Source organism: Antedon mediterranea, chromosome 2 (genome assembly GCF_964355755.1).
Source record: "Antedon mediterranea chromosome 2, ecAntMedi1.1, whole genome shotgun sequence".
Classification (NCBI taxonomy): Eukaryota; Metazoa; Echinodermata; class Crinoidea; order Comatulida; family Antedonidae; genus Antedon; species Antedon mediterranea.
The window spans coordinates 23,773,391-23,793,262 of NC_092671.1; the positions used below are offsets into that span (position 1 = coordinate 23,773,391).

At 33.0% G+C, this 19,872-nt stretch overlaps 1 protein-coding gene across 4 annotated transcripts in view; it reads left to right on the plus strand.

Moving 5' to 3' along the window:
- Positions 1–19,872, plus strand: part of LOC140040736 (programmed cell death 6-interacting protein-like) — a 57,024-nt gene that overhangs the window by 17,210 nt on the left and 19,942 nt on the right. For all 4 annotated transcript variants that reach the window (XM_072086893.1, XM_072086891.1, XM_072086892.1 and 1 more), the window contains 8 exons: positions 425–552; positions 1,407–1,560; positions 1,937–2,163; positions 2,502–2,724; positions 6,324–6,447; positions 11,877–12,054; positions 16,385–16,606; positions 18,024–18,183. In XM_072086893.1, the coding sequence (XP_071942994.1) occupies positions 425–552; positions 1,407–1,560; positions 1,937–2,163; positions 2,502–2,724; positions 6,324–6,447; positions 11,877–12,054; positions 16,385–16,606; positions 18,024–18,183 (1,416 nt within the window). The remainder of the gene's footprint in view (positions 1–424; positions 553–1,406; positions 1,561–1,936; positions 2,164–2,501; positions 2,725–6,323; positions 6,448–11,876; positions 12,055–16,384; positions 16,607–18,023; positions 18,184–19,872) is intronic.

Sequence of the window (19,872 nt, forward strand, 5' to 3'; positions counted from 1 at the left end):
GTTAGCGTTGTCAAGGTGAACATGAGTCGCTGTCTGCCAGCACATTTAAACTTCCTGTTTGAACAATTGTTTAACTTTGAATGCATTTTTCACTGCTAAATAAAAATGAATTCTTACTTGTATTTCTTTACTTATTGTATCATAACTCTAAAAATACTTGACCAAATTGAATAATTTTTTCAGTATTTTAAAGCAAATTATGTGCTCTGTACAAATATCTTGAAAACTCAAAATGTCACATTTACGACAAATGCCTGGTTTTGATTTGGCTGTACACATATTATTTCTTAACCAAAATTTGTTGTGGTTTAAAATATTAAGTTACAAGTCTGAAATAAATAAATGAATTACGTGAATTGCAAGACTTTTTTAAATAATTCAATCTAAAGTCAAATTTTTCTTTCCAAATTGGTTTTTACTGTAGGCGTTGTGTCATTGGGATATGAACAAGTGTGTGTTTTGTTTAACTTGGCAGCAGTGCATAGTAACATTGCAGCTTTACAAAGTTTAGATGATGACAGAGGATTAAAAGTTTCAGCAAAGCATTTCCAGGTAATTCATTATATTCTTACTACACATTTTATTGAATTAAATGAATAAGTTAAAGGAATTGGAAATTATGATATCAAATGTATATTCTATTTAAAATTCATAAATAGAGCCAGATATTAATTTTTCTAATTTCTGCAACATTTGCAAAATAGAAAATATGTTAAAGGGTTCCAATTGTCTTGCTTCATAGGTTCCCAGTTTTTTTAGATATTAAAGACACTTTCCATGCAAACTATTTAATTTCTTTTCATAAGTGTACATTTTATGGTCAATTATGATAAAAAGACAAATCAATGCACCGTAAATCGCTGGGCATGCTTCACCTACGCTAGGGTGAGGCTCTCTTCCTAACCTGGTAACAGCGGTAACGTACAAATAGTGTACCCCAACTATAGATGCTAGGCTATGTTATTTCACGAAAGTGGGTAAATTATAAAAGTGAATCGAGCATATCAATTCATGAGCGTGATGCATCCAGTATTCATAGCGGGCCGTTAAATGATCAAAATCGACTTACAGTATTAAAAAAAAATGTTAATATAAAAAGGAAAAATTATCACAATAGGCCCATTTCAGATTGATTAAATATGTAGTTTGTGACTTTAAAATCGACTGAGGAAATGTAGAGAATTGTCTTTAATTATCATTGTATAAAAGAATACCACATTTGTATTCAGATTTTAAAGAACTGTGTTTTCCTTAAGCAGATTGCTATAATTCAGTACTGTATAACAGTATCTTTTATTCTAACCTTTAAAAAAATCAATGACAAATACACCTACTGAAATTCTATTAAAAATATTAAACAATTTGTAATTTCAAATTGTTTTAAAATAAATAATGTTTTGACACAGAGTGCAGCTGGAATATTTGAACATTTAGATAGCATGGTGTGGTCATATGAATCTAAGATAAGCACACAAGACCTACAACCAGATGTTCTAAAATCACTGAGTTTAATCATGATTGCACAAGCACAAGAGAGTTTCTTAAAAAAGGCTAGACAAGGTTAGTTTAACATTGTTATTTATATAGCGCTTTTCCAAAGATCACTTTACATGGTGAGCATCACATTAGGGTAACCTTCCATTAAAACTGAAACATCACTTTCATTTTCACACCATCTTGATTGACATATTTAAGAAATAATCGTGAGTTTCTTTATCATGATGTTCTATATAAACCTGCAGGAAGAGCAAGTTAATTATCATGATCTTACAGTTGCCATGATATATTAGACACCACTATATGCAGAGACGAAATTCAACCAATCGGTGTCTGGTTATTTACTGCGTCATCGACCACCCACCGGAAGGAGGAGTCACCATTTAAATCTAATTCAAATAGTAAATTTGTATGTACATATCTCAATTTCCTTTGTTAGATAAAATGAAAGATTCAGTAGTGGCTAAAGTGGCCCACGCAACATCAAACCTGTATCAAGATGCCATGAAACAATGTCAGAAGCTTAATGTAAAGGGCATTCTTCCAAAGGATTGGATCACAACTGTAACTGCTAAACACTCTTACCTTCAAGCTCTTGCCCAAAAATACCAAGCAAGTGTGGCAAAAAATGCACAGGCATTTGGTGAAGAAATTTCTAGATTACAGGTAAAATGAAGTAAGGTATATTTTATTACTAATTGATTGGTTGACATTTTGCCAGGTATGCCTGCATGTCAAGAGGGATGATTGGAATTGCCCAAGTAGACTGACCTAGATGTTTTGCCACTCATTTAACTTAAGTGGTCACAATCTGGAATTGCAGATAATTGATGGTAACCGCAATCACAGCGGTAACTCAAACTAACATTTTTTATTATATATTTTTTTAATGGTCAACAGCATGCATTTGCTATATCTGAAATATTGACTTTAGGAATACTATTCAAACTAATGCATAGGTACTATTTAAAAAAAGTAAAAATCTCATCTTTTGTTTTTAAAAGCAAGCAAAAAAACTGTTAGCTGACGCTGCAGCTGTTGGTGGTACCCTGCTTGATTTCACAGACTTGCAAGGTACAATACAAAGGTCACTTGCAGCAGCAAAAAAGGACAACGACTTTATCTATCATGAAGTTGTTCCAGAACCTGCAGCTCTTAAACCAATTGATTCAGCAGTAATTGCAAAGCCTACAGCAATCTCAAAACCTATGAATTCTAAATCAATTGGTGAGTTTTGAAATGTTGATATTAGTAAAATACTACAGCTAATAAAAATATTTATTTATATTTTAATACCAAAATCAAGTCTCAAGCAACACATGGTTGAAATATTAAAATGGTTTTAAACTCTTCTGGTGCATGGAAAAATGTAATTTATGAGCACTGAATTTGGTTTAACATGATAGTTGTTTGTGAACAAATTATTAAATTTGATTTCATTAAATCGGTGAGACCACATAATTTTTTTATTGCGATTCCTGGGCATAAAATTATGATTTGAAAAAATTGATGCAGCTTGATGATAGATCTCAAAATAATGCTATATATTGAAAAGAACAATAGTTTTTTTAAATATATGCGATATCTTGCAAAACTGATTTGTAGATGTCTTGCCCAGGCTCCTGCAAGTATTCTTGTTTTTGTTGTATTGCTTCGTTCAAAACAGAAATGTAAATTATCATTATCAATAGAACACAACTTGTGTGGAGATAAATATAATTTGATGAACCTGGGCTTACACTAAAAACCACATTTTATCTATACTAGAGGGTGAGCTCGCTTCGCTCACTCCCCCTCTAGGAAGTGTAGACGATGGTTCTCGGAATGATAATGATGTTCTTGTACGTTTTCTGTCGGTTACCATTATTGAAAATGCTTGACATTCGTAAAACTAAACTACTCTGTTTCACAGTGTTTTAGATGATTAATAACATTTTAAAGTATAGTGTTTATTGTTTGGTTGGGCCCTTTGGGGAGGCGGAGTTCATTTGAGGGAGGTGCTTATTCGAGGGATATATGTTACATTTATAATAAAATGAAATCCTCTAATACTAATAGATATGAAAAGTGGTAAAAAAGAATAACAAATGCTTGGTAAATTGTAGATAACAGTACGATGAATTCTACTACAAATAGTATAATTGTGTTATTATAAATGTGGATGGACGTTTATTAGATAGTTGGGTTGGGTGGGGGGTGGGGGGATTATTATTCAAAGTGATGTTTTATTGGAGAGGCGTTTATTCAAATAAATACCATCCTAATAATTATTAATACATTATTTAATTTAAACATCTTTTGAAACTAACTGCTGTGACAGAGTGGGCCCAAGAAAGAAGACATTACGGCTTGCAACATGGGCAGACATCTCGGTCCTAACGGGACACAGATAGCCTACAGTTATTCCTGCCAGCTTACTCAATAAAACTCAGCTATCGAGATTTCACTTGATTTTAAACAAAATGTCTTATCATCAAATCTCAAATGTAATTTTATAATACTATTCCCCACAATATATTCCGATTATTTATGGCGTATATTTAATTTGATCTTTATTAATTTGCAGTATAATTTAATTTTTAACTACTGTACCTTCACACACGCTCGCGCGCGCGCGGTCCGTTACTAAAATAAACAAAAAACTGAAATGGCTATGACTACTACTATCTGTTTTTTTCTTCTCTCTTCCAAAGGGACACTGTATTGATTGATGGAAAGTGCCTGTTTCCAGTCACCTTTAGGGTCAAATCTATTATTTTAACTGCTCCCTTGTGTATAAAAGAGAGAAAATAGTTGAAACCAGGGCCCCGTTTCTGCTGCCAAAAATATACCGTATATATACGGTATATTTTATATACGGTATATTTTTTGGCAGCAGAAACGGGTCTCATGTGGATATTATACGGTATATTCCAAAATATACCATATATTTCGTACCCTGTTTCTGCTGCACTCAAAATATACCGTATATGTGACCCGGCCCACTACGCGAGACTCTAGAGGTCAATCCATACTTCCGTCTCACGAAATGCATTTTGGGTAATGAAAGCCAACTTTTTTACAGCCCACCCACGAAGTATGTGTAGCGGAAAACGGTGCACGAATTTCATATACGGTATATATACGGTATATTTATACGGTATATTTATACGGTATATTTATACGGTATATTTGGGATTGGCAGCAGAAACGGGGCCCAGGTTGTTGCAAGGTGAACTCATTTTGGTCTTTTGGTACGGTCACGTTGGACTGTTTCAGTGATTGATAACCCCTATTAACAGTTTCCTCCTGTGTGTAACGTTCAGATAATATATATAATAATATAATATGTATATTATATGTATACACTGTTCTTTACAATTATATTATTTGCATCTTACGTTCTTATGATTAATACCAATTGTTGTAAAGTTTTTACATCATTACAGGAGAATTAATGTACATTTTGTTTACAAATAATTTAATCTATTGAGACATTCTTACTACCTCATCAGAACGTTAATGGCATTTCACAACAGTCCAACATAGAATACCCACGTTACCTTATAACTTGCCCTACCACAATATATCTAATTTGCTATATCACCCTGGAAGCGATATTTTGGCAAACCTAATTTATGGACCACCATGAAACATAAAAAAAGCATGCATTACTCATCAGACATATGCATAGGTGTCACCCGGGCTTCAATTTCCAGAGGAGTTGGTCATGTTTTCGAGAACCATTTGGGTACACCCACCAAAGGGTGCGCGAGCGAAGCCAGTGAACCCTCTAGTATTAATAATTATTAATAATACCATTATTGGTTCTATAATAATAATAATAATAATATACATTATATGAAAAAATAAAATTACCCTCTTTGTAGGCCTAGACGAAGAAAGCACCGCTTGTTAACCATCTTCCAATAGGGTGTCTCTCTCTTTACCACCATACTGCTCAGTGCTGTATAGACTAGCTGACCTACTAGTTACTAGTAAGTAGTAGAGAGTATGCCTACTGTAGGCTAGGCTAGTCTACTGTCTGTGAGTAGGCTAGCATAGCGCACACACATGTGACACAGACAGCACACTAAATGCATGACATTTTAGTAGCTTCCACCATGCGTAGGTCTTAAAATTTAGCGTGTGTTGCTGATGCTAGTTTTATAAACCTTTTTTTAAAATTTATATACATCGATACATCACTAATTTGGCATATTTTATCATAAAAAAATTACAGTACGACATGTGTCTGTTGTTTGTGTTTTATTGATATTGATACCAAGCTCGTACTGAACAGCTATATTAGAAGGCTTCTCATTATTTTCGATGGCGAGTTTATGATTTATGTTTCATATATTATTTCCAAACTTTATGTGTTAAGAAAATGTAGTTGCCAGAGGCTTATATGTGGCAAGCTGTTACTTTGGTTGAACTGATTACTTTCCGAGTCTGATACATAAAATCTGGAAAGTCGGTTCCTCCTTATGTAATAACGTATTATATGGTGGGTTTCGTTTTTGGGCCTATCAACTACCAATCTATCAACAATCTGCCAAATTCAACTAACTATGTTGACTTTCGTTTATTCGCTGAAGTTTCAAATTTATTTCATTTGTACTAGTCAAGCCATAAAACTATTAATTCAAACAAAACAACTATATTATATTTCAAAATAAAAGAATCATGAGTTGACTAATTTGACATGAGGCTTACTTGATACAGGGCCGATTTTACTGTGACCGAGATGGTTTAGGGCCGACTTTGGTCCAATTGTATGCTACTAGGAGTACCTACTGTAGCTAATCCTTCACTGACTAATACAGTATTGTATTTACTTTCAGATTTATTTGAGAAACTAGTGCCATTGGTTGTTCATGAAGCTTTAAATGCATTTGAAAGTCGCAGATCTGAAATAATTAACAGGGAAATTAGTAAAGTGCGAGAAAGTACTCAATTATTGGATAGGTAAATATATAACTTCATATATATCAAACTTTCTATATGTTATCTTTACATTATGTGTACCTTTTTGAACAAAGTAATCATTTGAATAGCAGCCATCCAAAATCCAGTTGTTTTTATAATAGTATAACAGTAGTTCAAAAAGTATGTTATTGATCATGGAAATTTAATTTGTAGATCATATTACATTTATCCTTGGTAGGCAGCTTTTTAATTTGTGGAATCTCCCAATACTAATCACATTCCTCAGACTCCTGACTTTTCCTCTATGTGCAGTCCAAGTAACCAATCAAAATGACAAAATAGTGAGGAAAAAATGTCATAATAACATTGCTAACAGTGATGTTAACATTCCCTGTCATATACCACAAATTTGTATTGACTGCAGCCGGAATCACTGCTTCAATTGCAGCCTTGTCCCACATGTCTTATATTATATCGGTATATCTTTATTCAAATGACACAAACAGCCAATGGCTGAAACCGTAGTCGTACAATATTAAATACAATCATGATAAAAACAGGTTAAAAAAAAAAAATATTTAAAAAAGAAGATAATCAAAAAACCTTACAAAACATTATTTAACAGTCTAGACATAGTAGGAACAGGTGATTTCTTAAATCGCTCAGTTCTGCCAAACGGAATACGAAGGAGGGGGCGAGACCGAAGGCCGACATCATATTCGCGAAAATGAGGGAGCATATTCCGAAATATGTCAGAGGCAAGAAGTTTCTCACCAAAAGACAACACCAGACCCACCCTCCTCGTCGCAAGCAATGGGACACCGACAATCTCGCACGCCTCTTCATACATGTGATCAGTCCCTAGTATAATTCGAAGAGCTCGTTTCTGGATTCTCTCAATAGCACGAGACTTCTCCCCAGTTAGGTAACCATGCCACACAGGACAAGCATATTCTAACAAAGCCCTACGTACGATATCATTAACATGAAGATTCCATCTTAAGTCATTACTAATAGTAACATATGACCAACTACCTCAAGATCAACACCATTGATGGAGAAATTGGGAGGAGGAACATCACGACAAAGAAAACTAATTTGCATAGAATTGCACTTGGATGGCTTAGGTAACATGTTATTATTGTTACTCCATTCGTTAAAGTCATCTAGTAAACACTGCATATTTGAATTATCACCAATTCTATTCATCTCACTTAAAGTTAAGTCATCTACGTATTTCCACCGTCTGCAGCTTTCTAAACAAGCATCATTAATCAGGATGAGGAAAAGAATGGGGCCTAATTTAGTTCCTTGAGGGACGCTGCAAGTAATTTGGGCAATAGAAGAAACTACATTGTCGTGTTTGGTGTTGATAGTACGGTTAGTAAGAAAGCTGCAGACGGTGGGAATAATGGATCGTCTAACACCAATATCTATCATTTTACAAATAAGTACAGAATGATCTACACGATCGAAAGCCTTAGTAAAGTCGATGGTGCAAAGGTTAACATACTTATTACCTCCCTCAAGGTCTTTAACAATCGAGTCAATCATGCTGATCAAGTAGTGGGTCGTTGATGCACCTTTTCGACTTCCAAACTGTTTTGAATCCAGTTTACCACTGGTATCTTCAACAATCCATTTCACAAGAAACGATTCGAAAACGCGAGCAAAAAGGGGGGTCAATGAGATAGGTCTTAAATCATTACAACTACTAGCAGATTTAGTCTAGTAAAGGGATAATCGTCGCAGTCTTCCATGGGTCTGGGAATAATCCTTCTTTCAAAGCGCAATTAAATACACTGGTTAAAGGTGGAGCAATCCCAACTGTTTGATGAGCTTCAACGGTAAGTCATCTGGGTGTCCTGACTTACTAACAATCAACTTGTTGAGTTCTGCTTGCACTTGACCAACATAAATAATTGGATGTTCGGCTGATGGTAAATATGCAGGTAGTGTTTTCCTGTCAAGGGATGAAAGTTGACGACAAACACTGGCAAAGTGAGCGTTGATTTCCTCCACTGTATCACGTGGTCCAAGACCAGGTATCTTAAATTGTGGTTTAGGTTTAAGATTACATAATTTCTGGATTGCACGATGCCAGCCAGACGGGTTATTACTTTTCAGGTTAGCAATCGAGCTCTCATAAAAATTAACTTTCAAACTTGTAATTGCTCTTTGTGCAGCATTGCGAAGTCGTCTCCATTCATCATTTTTTCCATACTTAATAAATACTTCTTGATGCTTGTCCAGGACGTTCTTAACACTCTGTGTTAACCACGGCGGTTCAGATACTCTCCTGCGCTTAGTAGAGGTCGGGAACGCTTTCGAAAATTCACCTTTAAGTATGGATTGAAGTTCGTCGGCTTTACTAGAACAATCATTCGCATTATACACTTGGAGCCAACCATACTGTGTGATCCATTCACCAAACTTCCTAACAGACGATTCTTTAAAGAGTCTCGTGGTAATTTTGTAATGCGTTTTTTGTGGCAAACAAATCCGAGGTTCTAATAAAACAGAATCGTGGTCACTACGTCCCAGAGGCGGTAAATGCTTAGGCTCGTGGAACAAATCAGGGAAATTCACAAACACTTTATCCAATATAGCATCATCGCGTGTAGCAAAATTGACGACTTGGGTCATTCCCAGTAAAATGGTAAAATCCTCAGTTTGTAAATCATTAAAATCTCCAAGTACCAATATAGGCGCAGTAGGGTTAATAGTGCGTATTGAGTCAATAGTATCAACTATGTGAGCTAAAAGATCACCACTGCCTGCAGCGGAAGGTGGGTAGTAAATAGCCCCAACATAGAGTACCGGATATTTACATACACAAGGCATGGTAATCCTTGTCCACAAACATTCAAAACAACACGGTCTATGCTCGATTGGCACTTACGTTGTGAAATGCTCATTTACATAAATCGCGACACCTCCGCCTTGTCTATCAGTTCTGTTCTTAGCAATACATGTAAATCTGGGAATCTGTGCTATGCATTCATTGATCTCATTAAGCCACGATTCAGTTATCACAGCTATGTCAACACGATGTTTTAAAATTGTAGCTTGAAATTCATTTATTTTATTAACAATTGACCGAGCATTACTGAGAAAAATTTAGGAAGTCCCGTGCTACTATGAATAATATTGCACAGGTATTGTCAAACCTAGTTGAGTAGGTATGGTCTATGAGCAGAAATTACTATTTTTCATTGCAATGCCACATCTATGTCTTATCTCTCTATTGTCAGACTTGGGTCATTGGTTTTAGTAATTAGGTGATCATTTAGAATAAAATAATCACCTATTGTTATTGTACTTAAATTAAAATATTCTTCTTTCTGTACACTTTTTGTGTAACAATTATCTCAAAAAGTTGAATGGCAATGATCACAAGAATTTCACAATGTCTTTCAAATACTTTACTTTGTCCTAATAAGCTTTTCAGCGTGATCGCTCATCCGCGACGTCATTTATACGCCATTTTGTGAAATCACATTATCAATCATATCTCCATAATTCATTATCACATATTAATGAAATCACTACACGTAAACTTCTGGTCAAGGGTAAAAATACTAGCAAATAAAAACGCATGCGCACGTAGGGTCATGCGCGTGAAATCGCGCGTTTAAAATTTTAAAAGCTCAAAATTACGTTTTGATTTAAAATTTAGAGCATGAATTTAGGCCATTTGCATGTTTTAAAAATTTACTGCGCAAAAACACGTTTTTGAGCGTTTGTACATAGAAAGCGTAAAAAATACAATTTGTTTGTACAAATTGCATTCTACTCATCTTCCTTGGTACATTCACCAATTTGAGTTCATTTCGACTTAAAATAGTGCTATACGAGCACATTAAAAATGACAAAATGCGCACATTAATTGTACAAAAGTGCTAAAAATAGTAAAAAATAAGGCCTTTTTAAAATGAATATAACTCTTCACAATGGATGCCAATGAGTTGTAGATATAAATGTATATACACATTAGAAGTACAAAATGGTATGACATCATCATTTGGCCACATGAATTTTTAAAATAGGGTTTTTTCCCCTTTTGTCTTAGACCACCATATTCAACAGAGCGCAACTCGCTTATCTGTGATCGATTTTCTTTTAATTGTTAATATATTCTACCTCAACCAATTATGTCACTTATGAGTTGCCAAGATTTTCATTTGGATGACCTCATCATGTCTTAAAATTTAAATAACGGTGGTTACGTAATTTCATTAAATTTGAATACCTTACAGCTCTTCTGAACTTATTATGAGAGCTGGTGCAATGTAGATATGTATTCATATAAAAATTAAGCCTATCGGATGTTGTGACGTTATCATATAGCCAGTTGAAGTTAAAAAGTAGTTTTTTCATCTCTTTCGTAAAAGTTATACAATTTTTAAAGAGTGCGCTCCGCCCTTCTACATGCCAAATTTTCTTCCAATTGTTATATTTTATTGCTCAATTCATTATCTTTCGATATTGTTATTCACAACTTTATTTTGATAATGTCCGTAATTTCACCTATGCTACACTGTATATAGATATACAGTATATACTGTACATAATGTATATGGCATACTGTATAACAGCCACAACTCAGCACTATAAACGTATAATAATAGGGTGGCCTACATCAACATTTTCCGATTGTATGTTAACATACATGCATGTTTCAAAAATATGAATGTCAATAAAATTATAAAAATTATCACCTATAATTCATCAAAGTGACGAATTAAATTCTAGTTGTAATTTGTTCCAGTGATAATCAATGTTCTGTGCAACTGCCAGATGTGTCTTGCTAAAGGCTAATAAAGTGACACCAAAATCAACCAAGATTATGCCGTATGTCAAAAAGGGAAATAAAATTTTACTTTGACACATTTCCATTATCTTTGGTTAAAAATTTGACCATACTCCATTCATGTGCAAAAGGATTCTCTCAGGAAACCGCAAATTTTGAAATCCACCACACAGTGGTCGGAAAAACTAGAAAAAGGATCAAGAACATTAACGTCGCAAACACATTCTGGACAGTTAGTAAACAGTAAATCAATTAGTTTAGGAGACTAGAGACAATAAGCTACCATTTCAATAAAAGGCAAAAACTATCTGGCTATGTTGACTGCTTTTAACATTCCAATCCTTCTGATATCTAAGCATTTTTTTCAGATTTTGTTAAAAGACTATAAAAAAGAAATATTTCTTACAAGAAACGCTGCTCTCTTGTTGATGTAACAGTTTTAAAGATATATTGTCCCCCTGAAAAATATTTGTTATTTCAAATTTGTTTTTGAATGCATCATTTTATTGTCACATAATAGTTATTCATGTTAACCAATATTTTTTTTGGAACACTATAATGTTTAAGCCCACCCATTTTCTCTAATCTTTAATACTTCTTTATTCTAAAAACCTAATTTAATCCAAATTTAAATTACTGTTTTATTTGTTACTAGCATTCTTGTGTCATTAAACCTACCAGCCTCTATTGAAGATCTTAGTGGTCAAAGTGTACCACAATCTGTTGTTGAAAAATCACTTGCAGTCCAAGCAAAAGGTGGACTTCATGCACTTGAGAGTATGATGAATAACCTACCAGAATTGCTTACAAGAAACCGAGAAATTATAACTGAAGTGAGTCTTTATTCTCTTGTAATAGTAGATAATTATTTAGAATCATTTATGAAAAATATACATTTTTTAACACCTGACAACAGACATAGGAACAGGTGACTGAGGAATTATGAATTATGTATCCACTCTATATGAGGTTCATGTTTTCCCAAGAATAATTTTAATGCCACACTGGAAAGCATACTCCGTATTGATATCTCATGATCCATTTCACAGACAGAACTTTAGTTTGTTTCCGAAGAAACAAATCCCACCTTAAATTGTTAGTGACATTAATATTAAACCAACAGTTTAAGGTTATCAACAGAAGAAATTAAATTATAAATTATAAAATTGTTATAATAGTAAGGAAGCTTACTCGTCATGTGATGACACCAAATGTGGTCAAGAATTGTTCAGTTGGACCATCCTCTGAATGTTTGATATTGTTTGTAAGACTAGCATATCCTGTCTACAAGGAAATAAAACATTGTTACCAGCAACTAGGCATTCAACAGGTGGTATATGCAACAAACATTGAAGTAATACTACAAACTGGTTACCATAATTACAATAGGTATTGCTAAAGCCTGTGTTCCTGTCGACGCAAGATGCACGATTGTGTCATTTTCTTTTAATAATGTTAATATGATAAATTGACTAATAGCTATACAAATATTGTCCATGGTTGACACCAGAAATTAAGAAGAGCATTATATTTGCTGATCCTATACTCAAATTGCAAAGCCTTATCGTGTTGAAATTGGCATTTTTGTTGTCACACTGCATAAACATAGGCAGTTGCTGGTTGATTAATGGATTGATTATTTTTAAGCTTACTTTTTTTTTTCTTGTGTAGGTTCGTCCCACTTTTATTGTAATTTTCTGTTTTATATGTATATATATGCACTGATATATTCACTTGCACTGATGAAGGGCTAGTATTGCCCGAAAGCTCTGCTAACTTTTCTGACTGTTTTACTTTATCGTTTTGATTTAGCTTTTCGCTTTTTTTTTATTTATCTCGATTGAGATCCAGCCACTGATACCCACATCATTGTCATTTTTTTTCAGTAATTTGCCTTTGGATTTATATATAAAATATTTGTATGCATATTTTTTCCCTTTCTATGATTGATTTCAATATAAAACCATATTTGCTTTCATTTACAATTTAAAAAAAAAAATTAATTAAAATATATAGATAAAACATGGTAATTACTAATAAAAGACTATAAACACTCATTAAAATCGTACTTTTTGAGAAATAAACAAGCTTACTATTAACATAGAAAAATGTTTGTATGTAACACATTACTAATATTTAATTGATCATTGTTTTATTGACTTGTATTACTTGTAATACAGCTATATAATTTAAGTTTTCCGAGCATCTAACCTACCTAACTTAAGCCACTAGCACTGATGCCCAGCCTAGCCGGGCCATCATTGGACTTTGTAAATAAATTAAACATATTTTTTAATAGATTTGATACTGATGACCAAATTAATGATGATGTACATAAATTTTATCTTTTCTAAGTTTAGAAAGTACTTAAATGTGTTAAGCCAAACAAAGCAGCAGTGTCAGATACAGTAAGCTTACAGGCAATATTTTAAGATCTTGCTATAACAACATATGCCTATTTTTTGTAGATTATATAATTGGTCATTAAGTTATTTTTGTGTTCCACGTATGTGGAAGTACTCTATAACTGCGCCAATAAACAAAGCCGAAGTTTAAATGATTACCGTCCGTTTGCTTTAACCCAAATTATTACAAAGTGTTTTGAGAAGTTATTTTAAGATGTATTATTAGTTTATTGAAACCTTACTTTATGTAGCGTACTGTAGAATTATAGGTGTTGATGATGCAATATCTACTCTCTTGCATGAAATCTATCAAACCTTGGACAAATCAAAACAATATGCTAGAACAATATTTTTAGATTTTTCTTTGGCTTTCAATTCAAAGAAACCAAAAATACTTAGTTATTGAATAATTAGTGAATATGAATCCCTTCGTTTGGTTATGGATCATTTCTTAAAAAACAGAATTAAGAATGTTAACGCTGGTGTCCCTCAAGGATACATGTTATCTACATTGTTGGTTACATTATACTCTAGTGATCTTGGGGCCTGTTTCTGCTGAGCAGGAACAATTGGTTATTAACCGATTATTTTTGGGCAGCAGAAACAGAGGAAAATGAAATAACCGATTAAAAGGACTCAATCCATTGCGTGTTTTAACCGATTATTTCTTGTTTTAACCGATTATTGCGGAGCAGTTTTTAGCTGCAACACAAATTGGATTATTGATCATACTTTGACCTCTAGAGTATGGCAACCCTCACTCACAAAGTATGCTGTTTATTTGCGCGATTGACGACGATCAGCAAAACAATGATGTGGACTGATGAGATAACATTTGATTGTTATTATTTTGTGGGGGAGAATTATATCGAGGGACTCCAGGATTTTGCATTACAAGTACACCGTTACATCCCACCAGTCCAGGCTAACAATGTTTACATGTCTTTTTTTAGGCCTGTTGTTTTCGGTAGAAATATATAGCCTAGCTACATGCTAGAGTAGAACCAACGGCGAAACAAACTTTTTCGCCGACGTGCCCTTTTTAATATAACATCATTATTCTGTTCTGTTATTCTGTATGTGGTACAGTAGTAGAGTTCAATTTTTAATTTTTAATCCTACTGTACATGTGGGACTTTTAGGCAGTGATAGGATGTAAACAAACCAACTCTCATCGGCCTTCCTTAACTTGAACTGCATTGTGGGTATAGATGATGTGATTTTTAAGTGATAATCAATTAACATCGGAGAAAATTTTCAGTTGCAAAGGTCAAATAGTTTTAAATTTGTGAACAATTCATTTGATTGGTGTAATAGGAATTGTCTGTAGAAAATGAAAACTTGTTATGGAATAATAAAAGATTGTACTTTTTTGAGAAAACTAAGAAATTTTAAGATTGGTAAAGCTGCACTGTTTCAGGCAATGATACAGTCCATATTAACTATTATGTGGTTTAATAGCTTATCTAAAAACAATTAAAATAATTTACAGAGAATAATAAAAATTACTAAGAAGGTGTAGGATATCTGTGATAAGGCTATAGAGAAAAAGCTAAAATGTATGATTAATGCAAAATCCCACCCTCTTTTTAATAATTTAAACTTTAGTAAATCCGATCACAATAATTCATTCCTTTAATAAGCAATTGAATCAATAAGTGTTCTGTATTTTAGAATCTTAACTCAATCATAGTTCATGTCCAGTTTTTACTGTTTTAACCTTTTACTGTTTTTACATATATTAATATTATATTGTTTTATGTATGTATTTTTATGTTTTTTAACCTTGGAATACAAATTTCAATTATTATGTATTTGACAATAATTTTGAACTTGAGCCATGAAATGGTTATGATAATATTGGTGAAATGGTTATGATAATATTGGTGAAATGGTTATGATAATATTGGTTAAATGGTTATGATAATATTGGTTAAATGGTTATGATAATATTGGTTAAATGGTTATGATAATATTGGTTAAATGGTTATGATAATATTGGTTAAATGGTTATGATAATATTGGTTACATGGTTATGATAATATTGGTTAAATGGTTATGATAATATTGGTTAAATGGTTATGATAATATTGGTTAAATGGTTATGATAATATTGGTTAAATATGGTTATGATAATATTGGTTAAATATGGTTATGATAATATTGGTTAAATGGTTATGATAATATTGGTTAAATGGTTATGATAATATTGGTTAAATGGTTATGATAATATTGGTTAAATGGTTATAATATTGATTAAATGGTTATGATAATATTGATTAAATGGTTATGATAACATTGGTTAAATGGTTATGATAATATTGGTTAAATGGTTATGATAATATTGGTTAAATGGTTATGATAATATTGGTTAAATGGTTATGATAATATTGGTTAAATGGTTATGATAATTTTGGTTAAATGGTTATGATAATATTGGTTAAATGGTTATGATAATATTGGTTAATGGTTATGATAATATTGGTTAAATGGTTATGATAATATTGGTTTCTTGGCATAACCATTTATGCTTCTGATAAACATATAATAAGATTGGTTATTTTTACAAGAAATGTAGGAATATTGAATAGATTGAAACATCATTACATTTTCATTCATTTTAAAGAAAAATTTTGTTCCATTCAACATAATCAATTAATCTGTCAACTTCTGAAAATATTCTTCCCATTTAACATATAAACATTCAATGTTTGTATAATATCTTGCAAATAGAATTATATTACATACTTTTTTGCAGTCCACTAAATTACTTGATGAAGAAGCTGCTAGTGATGCTCAAATGAAAGAAAAATTTGGACAAAAATGGACTCGAACTCCATCAACAAAGTTAACAGAAACTTTGAGATCTGAAGCTGATAAGTATAATGCAATACTCAACAATGCTATCCAGGCTGATAATATTGTACGTGAAAAATTTAACAACAACAAGATATATATTGATATATTGGGGAAAACAGAGGTAAGAAACAACATCCCAATTGTAGTAGCTAAAATATCTGTGTCAAGTCTTTTATTCTCCAATAGCACTTTATGTATGTTTACGGGTCCCATTCGACAGCAATTTAGTTTTTGGGATGCCCTGTCTCATGTTTCTTGTTTCTTTCTGCTATTTTTAATAGCCACCATTGTTGAACCTTTGTACTAGTTGGTTATCCGCACTTGGCGGATAACCCCTTGTTATTGTCAGGATCTTTTTTTTCTATGTTCTTCTTTCTTTCCACGATTTTTGTTCGCAGCGTATCTCTAATTCTGGCCAACATATGATTGTATAACTTTGTCAAAAGATTGCCCTGTAGCTGTAGATGTGCAAGAAACTTTTTTTTTCAAATTTCGAGTCGCGCAGCGTAAGTTACGCGCGATTTTGTGAATTTAAATGATTGATCATAGAATAAAAACTAAAAGTCCCTTTGTATTGAAACTTGGTGAAAATTTAAGTCATATAATGCGCAAACCTTCTATGGATTAAAAATGGCATGTTTCACAAAAAGTTACGCGCGCACGCGCGTTTAAAATTTCAAAATGCGAAAAATCAATTTCTGATCAATTTTCTACGCGTTTCAGGTCATTTTAAGAATTTCAAAAATTCCCAGGCGTGCGCAACTTTTTTACCTTTTTTAAAACAGTCATAGATTGTAAACTATGAGGTGAACTTTTTTAAAATTACACATTCTGGAAGTTGATGAGTTGGAGATATCGAATCATGCATCGATATGGCTAACCGGACATTGTGACATCATCGTTTGGCCACTCGAATATGAAATATAGGATTTTTGTCTCTTTCGTCATAGCTCGTCACATTTAATAGAGCGCATCTCCACTTATCCGTATTCCATTTCTCCCCATTTTTTTATATTGTCTAATTCAATCAATTACCTTTCGCATGATTTACGATTTTAAAAATTTGGGATGACGTCATCATGTTCAAATGCGTCAATAACTTTGGTCACTTATTTTCACCTATTCTGCACTGTATGTAGTACGTATACAATATATAGTGTATACCGTATATACTTAGACGCGACGCAAAATAGAGAACGCACTAACATTTTTTCAATGGCATAATCGTTTTTCTGCGCGCAATATTCTAACGTATGACGTGCACGTGGCTTTTGCGCTGCGGATAACCTAACTCGTCCGTAGTGACGAGTTCAAATCTAGTCTTGTTTTGAGACAACAAAATATGCCTTTGTTGGCCTTTCATTAACAGGGTCCTTAACCACGATTTTTTTTTTTTTTAATTTACTTTTTTGTTATGCTTGTCGCAGATAAGATGTAACAAAAAGGTAACTTGTATTCAACCATTATATAAGAATCACCATTTTTTATCTTGTACTACCACACTGAACATTACACTTTTACTTTTTTCTGATTTAAAGGCAGAATTGTCCAAAGCATTGCCCGCAGCTAATGCAGCATCAGCTTTAAAGGACAGCCCAGTTGTCAAAAAGTTGAGAGAATTTATGGCAGAAGTTGATGCAATTAAAGCTGAAAGAGAAGTTATGGAGTCTGAGTTAAAAGGTTCAACCTTCAACATGAGTAAGTACCTACCTATTTTACGCCTTTCATATTGTGATTGGACACTTGCATTTTCCATCGCCGTTTAGCTAAAAAAAAGCGCGTTAATCAGATTTTCTTTTGTTGTAGCATTCTAAAATCGTCAGACCGTTTGGAAAATGGACAATTACGAATCGCTTCGTGTAACGTCGTTTGAAACTGCGTTTAACAATTTGTTTCAGTTTGCCTTTTAAGAGAAACTCTGAATTGTATTCCGGGGATGCCGATCTCAAGCATCATTTTAAAACGTTTATAAGTTCGTAACCTCAATAAATAATTTAATATTAATAATAAAGAGGGCCTGGAATGTTTTTTAATCGCTTTCTTTTACATTTATAGTCTACTGAAAATATCAATAGGAAGTTCCTACGATGAATTACAAACAGTTTAGACAATAGCAACACGATATGCCAGTGGTCGGTAACCTTATTTAGATCGTTAAAAAGATGACTGATCATTAATTTAATTCATTTAATGTTTGAATCTAATTTTGTACTTTATTTTATTTTGTTTATCTTTATAAATTTGATTTATTTTAATTTAATTTTTATTGTTACACGTTGTTATTATATGTCTCGTCATATTGTATTTTTGTGAAGTTTTGTGAGTGATCAGCTTCAGCTGGATGGACCACCTTTGTAAAATATTGTTTAAAATAAATATATAAATCATTGGCTATTTTCCGTTGCACAAAGGCCTAGTTGTATTAATTATTATTATTATTATACTGAGTAGTGTATTTTGTTTATTGAAAGTGTTGTGTAGTTGATGGAAATGTGTGTGTCCATATCATATTTGTGGTATTGAAAGGAAAGTTAAGTTGAATATTGTGTGGGTATATGTTGGAGATGGATTTAATGAGATCAAGAGAGTTTATTTTAGGGTTGTTGATGTTTAATGCGCCGTAGTCTATATATCGGGTAATAAGAAATTCGAAGGGTTAAGTTGAAATCTGTTCTTTAAAGTGGTAAGGAAGTCTAGTTCGTTCAAGAGGAGGGTTAAATTAGCAATTTGGACGCTATGGTATGGTCCCATAATAATACCTTGTACTGTATCTGTATATAGAGGTCGTCTCCTGCTTTAAAATAAGTGTTAGTATTAATAATCTTGTTTAATTTAGTAAGGTATAATTTGGTTTCATTGTTAAAGTTAAAAGGTTACAAGCATTAATAATGGTGCCATTGGTATTTTGAATTGTTAGGTTAATGTAAAGACTTTCAAAGTCCCATGTAATGAAGAATTGAGTATCAGAATATTTGGTTGTGTCTTCACTTCATCAAGGCTTCTATGAATGGATGACGAGTTGGGAGCAGGAACGCTAGTAGACCAAACCCAGTACCGTTTTGATTACGATCTTGCAGGAAATTACCTCACGATGTTATATAGGCCTAGGTGCCGACATAGGACTCTATTTGGAATGTACCATCAAGTCATTTTTTGTATTCAAAATCTACAAATAAACTTTTCCTATTTCTACATCCTAAACTACTTTTTTATTTTTCTACCATCATACCTTTTATATTTTCCCCCTTCATCTATTATACGACATAAACAGCATTACACGAGCATTTCATTCTATTCGCATACGCACTTTTATTGAACATAATTTAAACCAAACCAAATCATACGATAAGACATCAGCTGATTCAGTTCAAAACCAGTTTTAAGGTA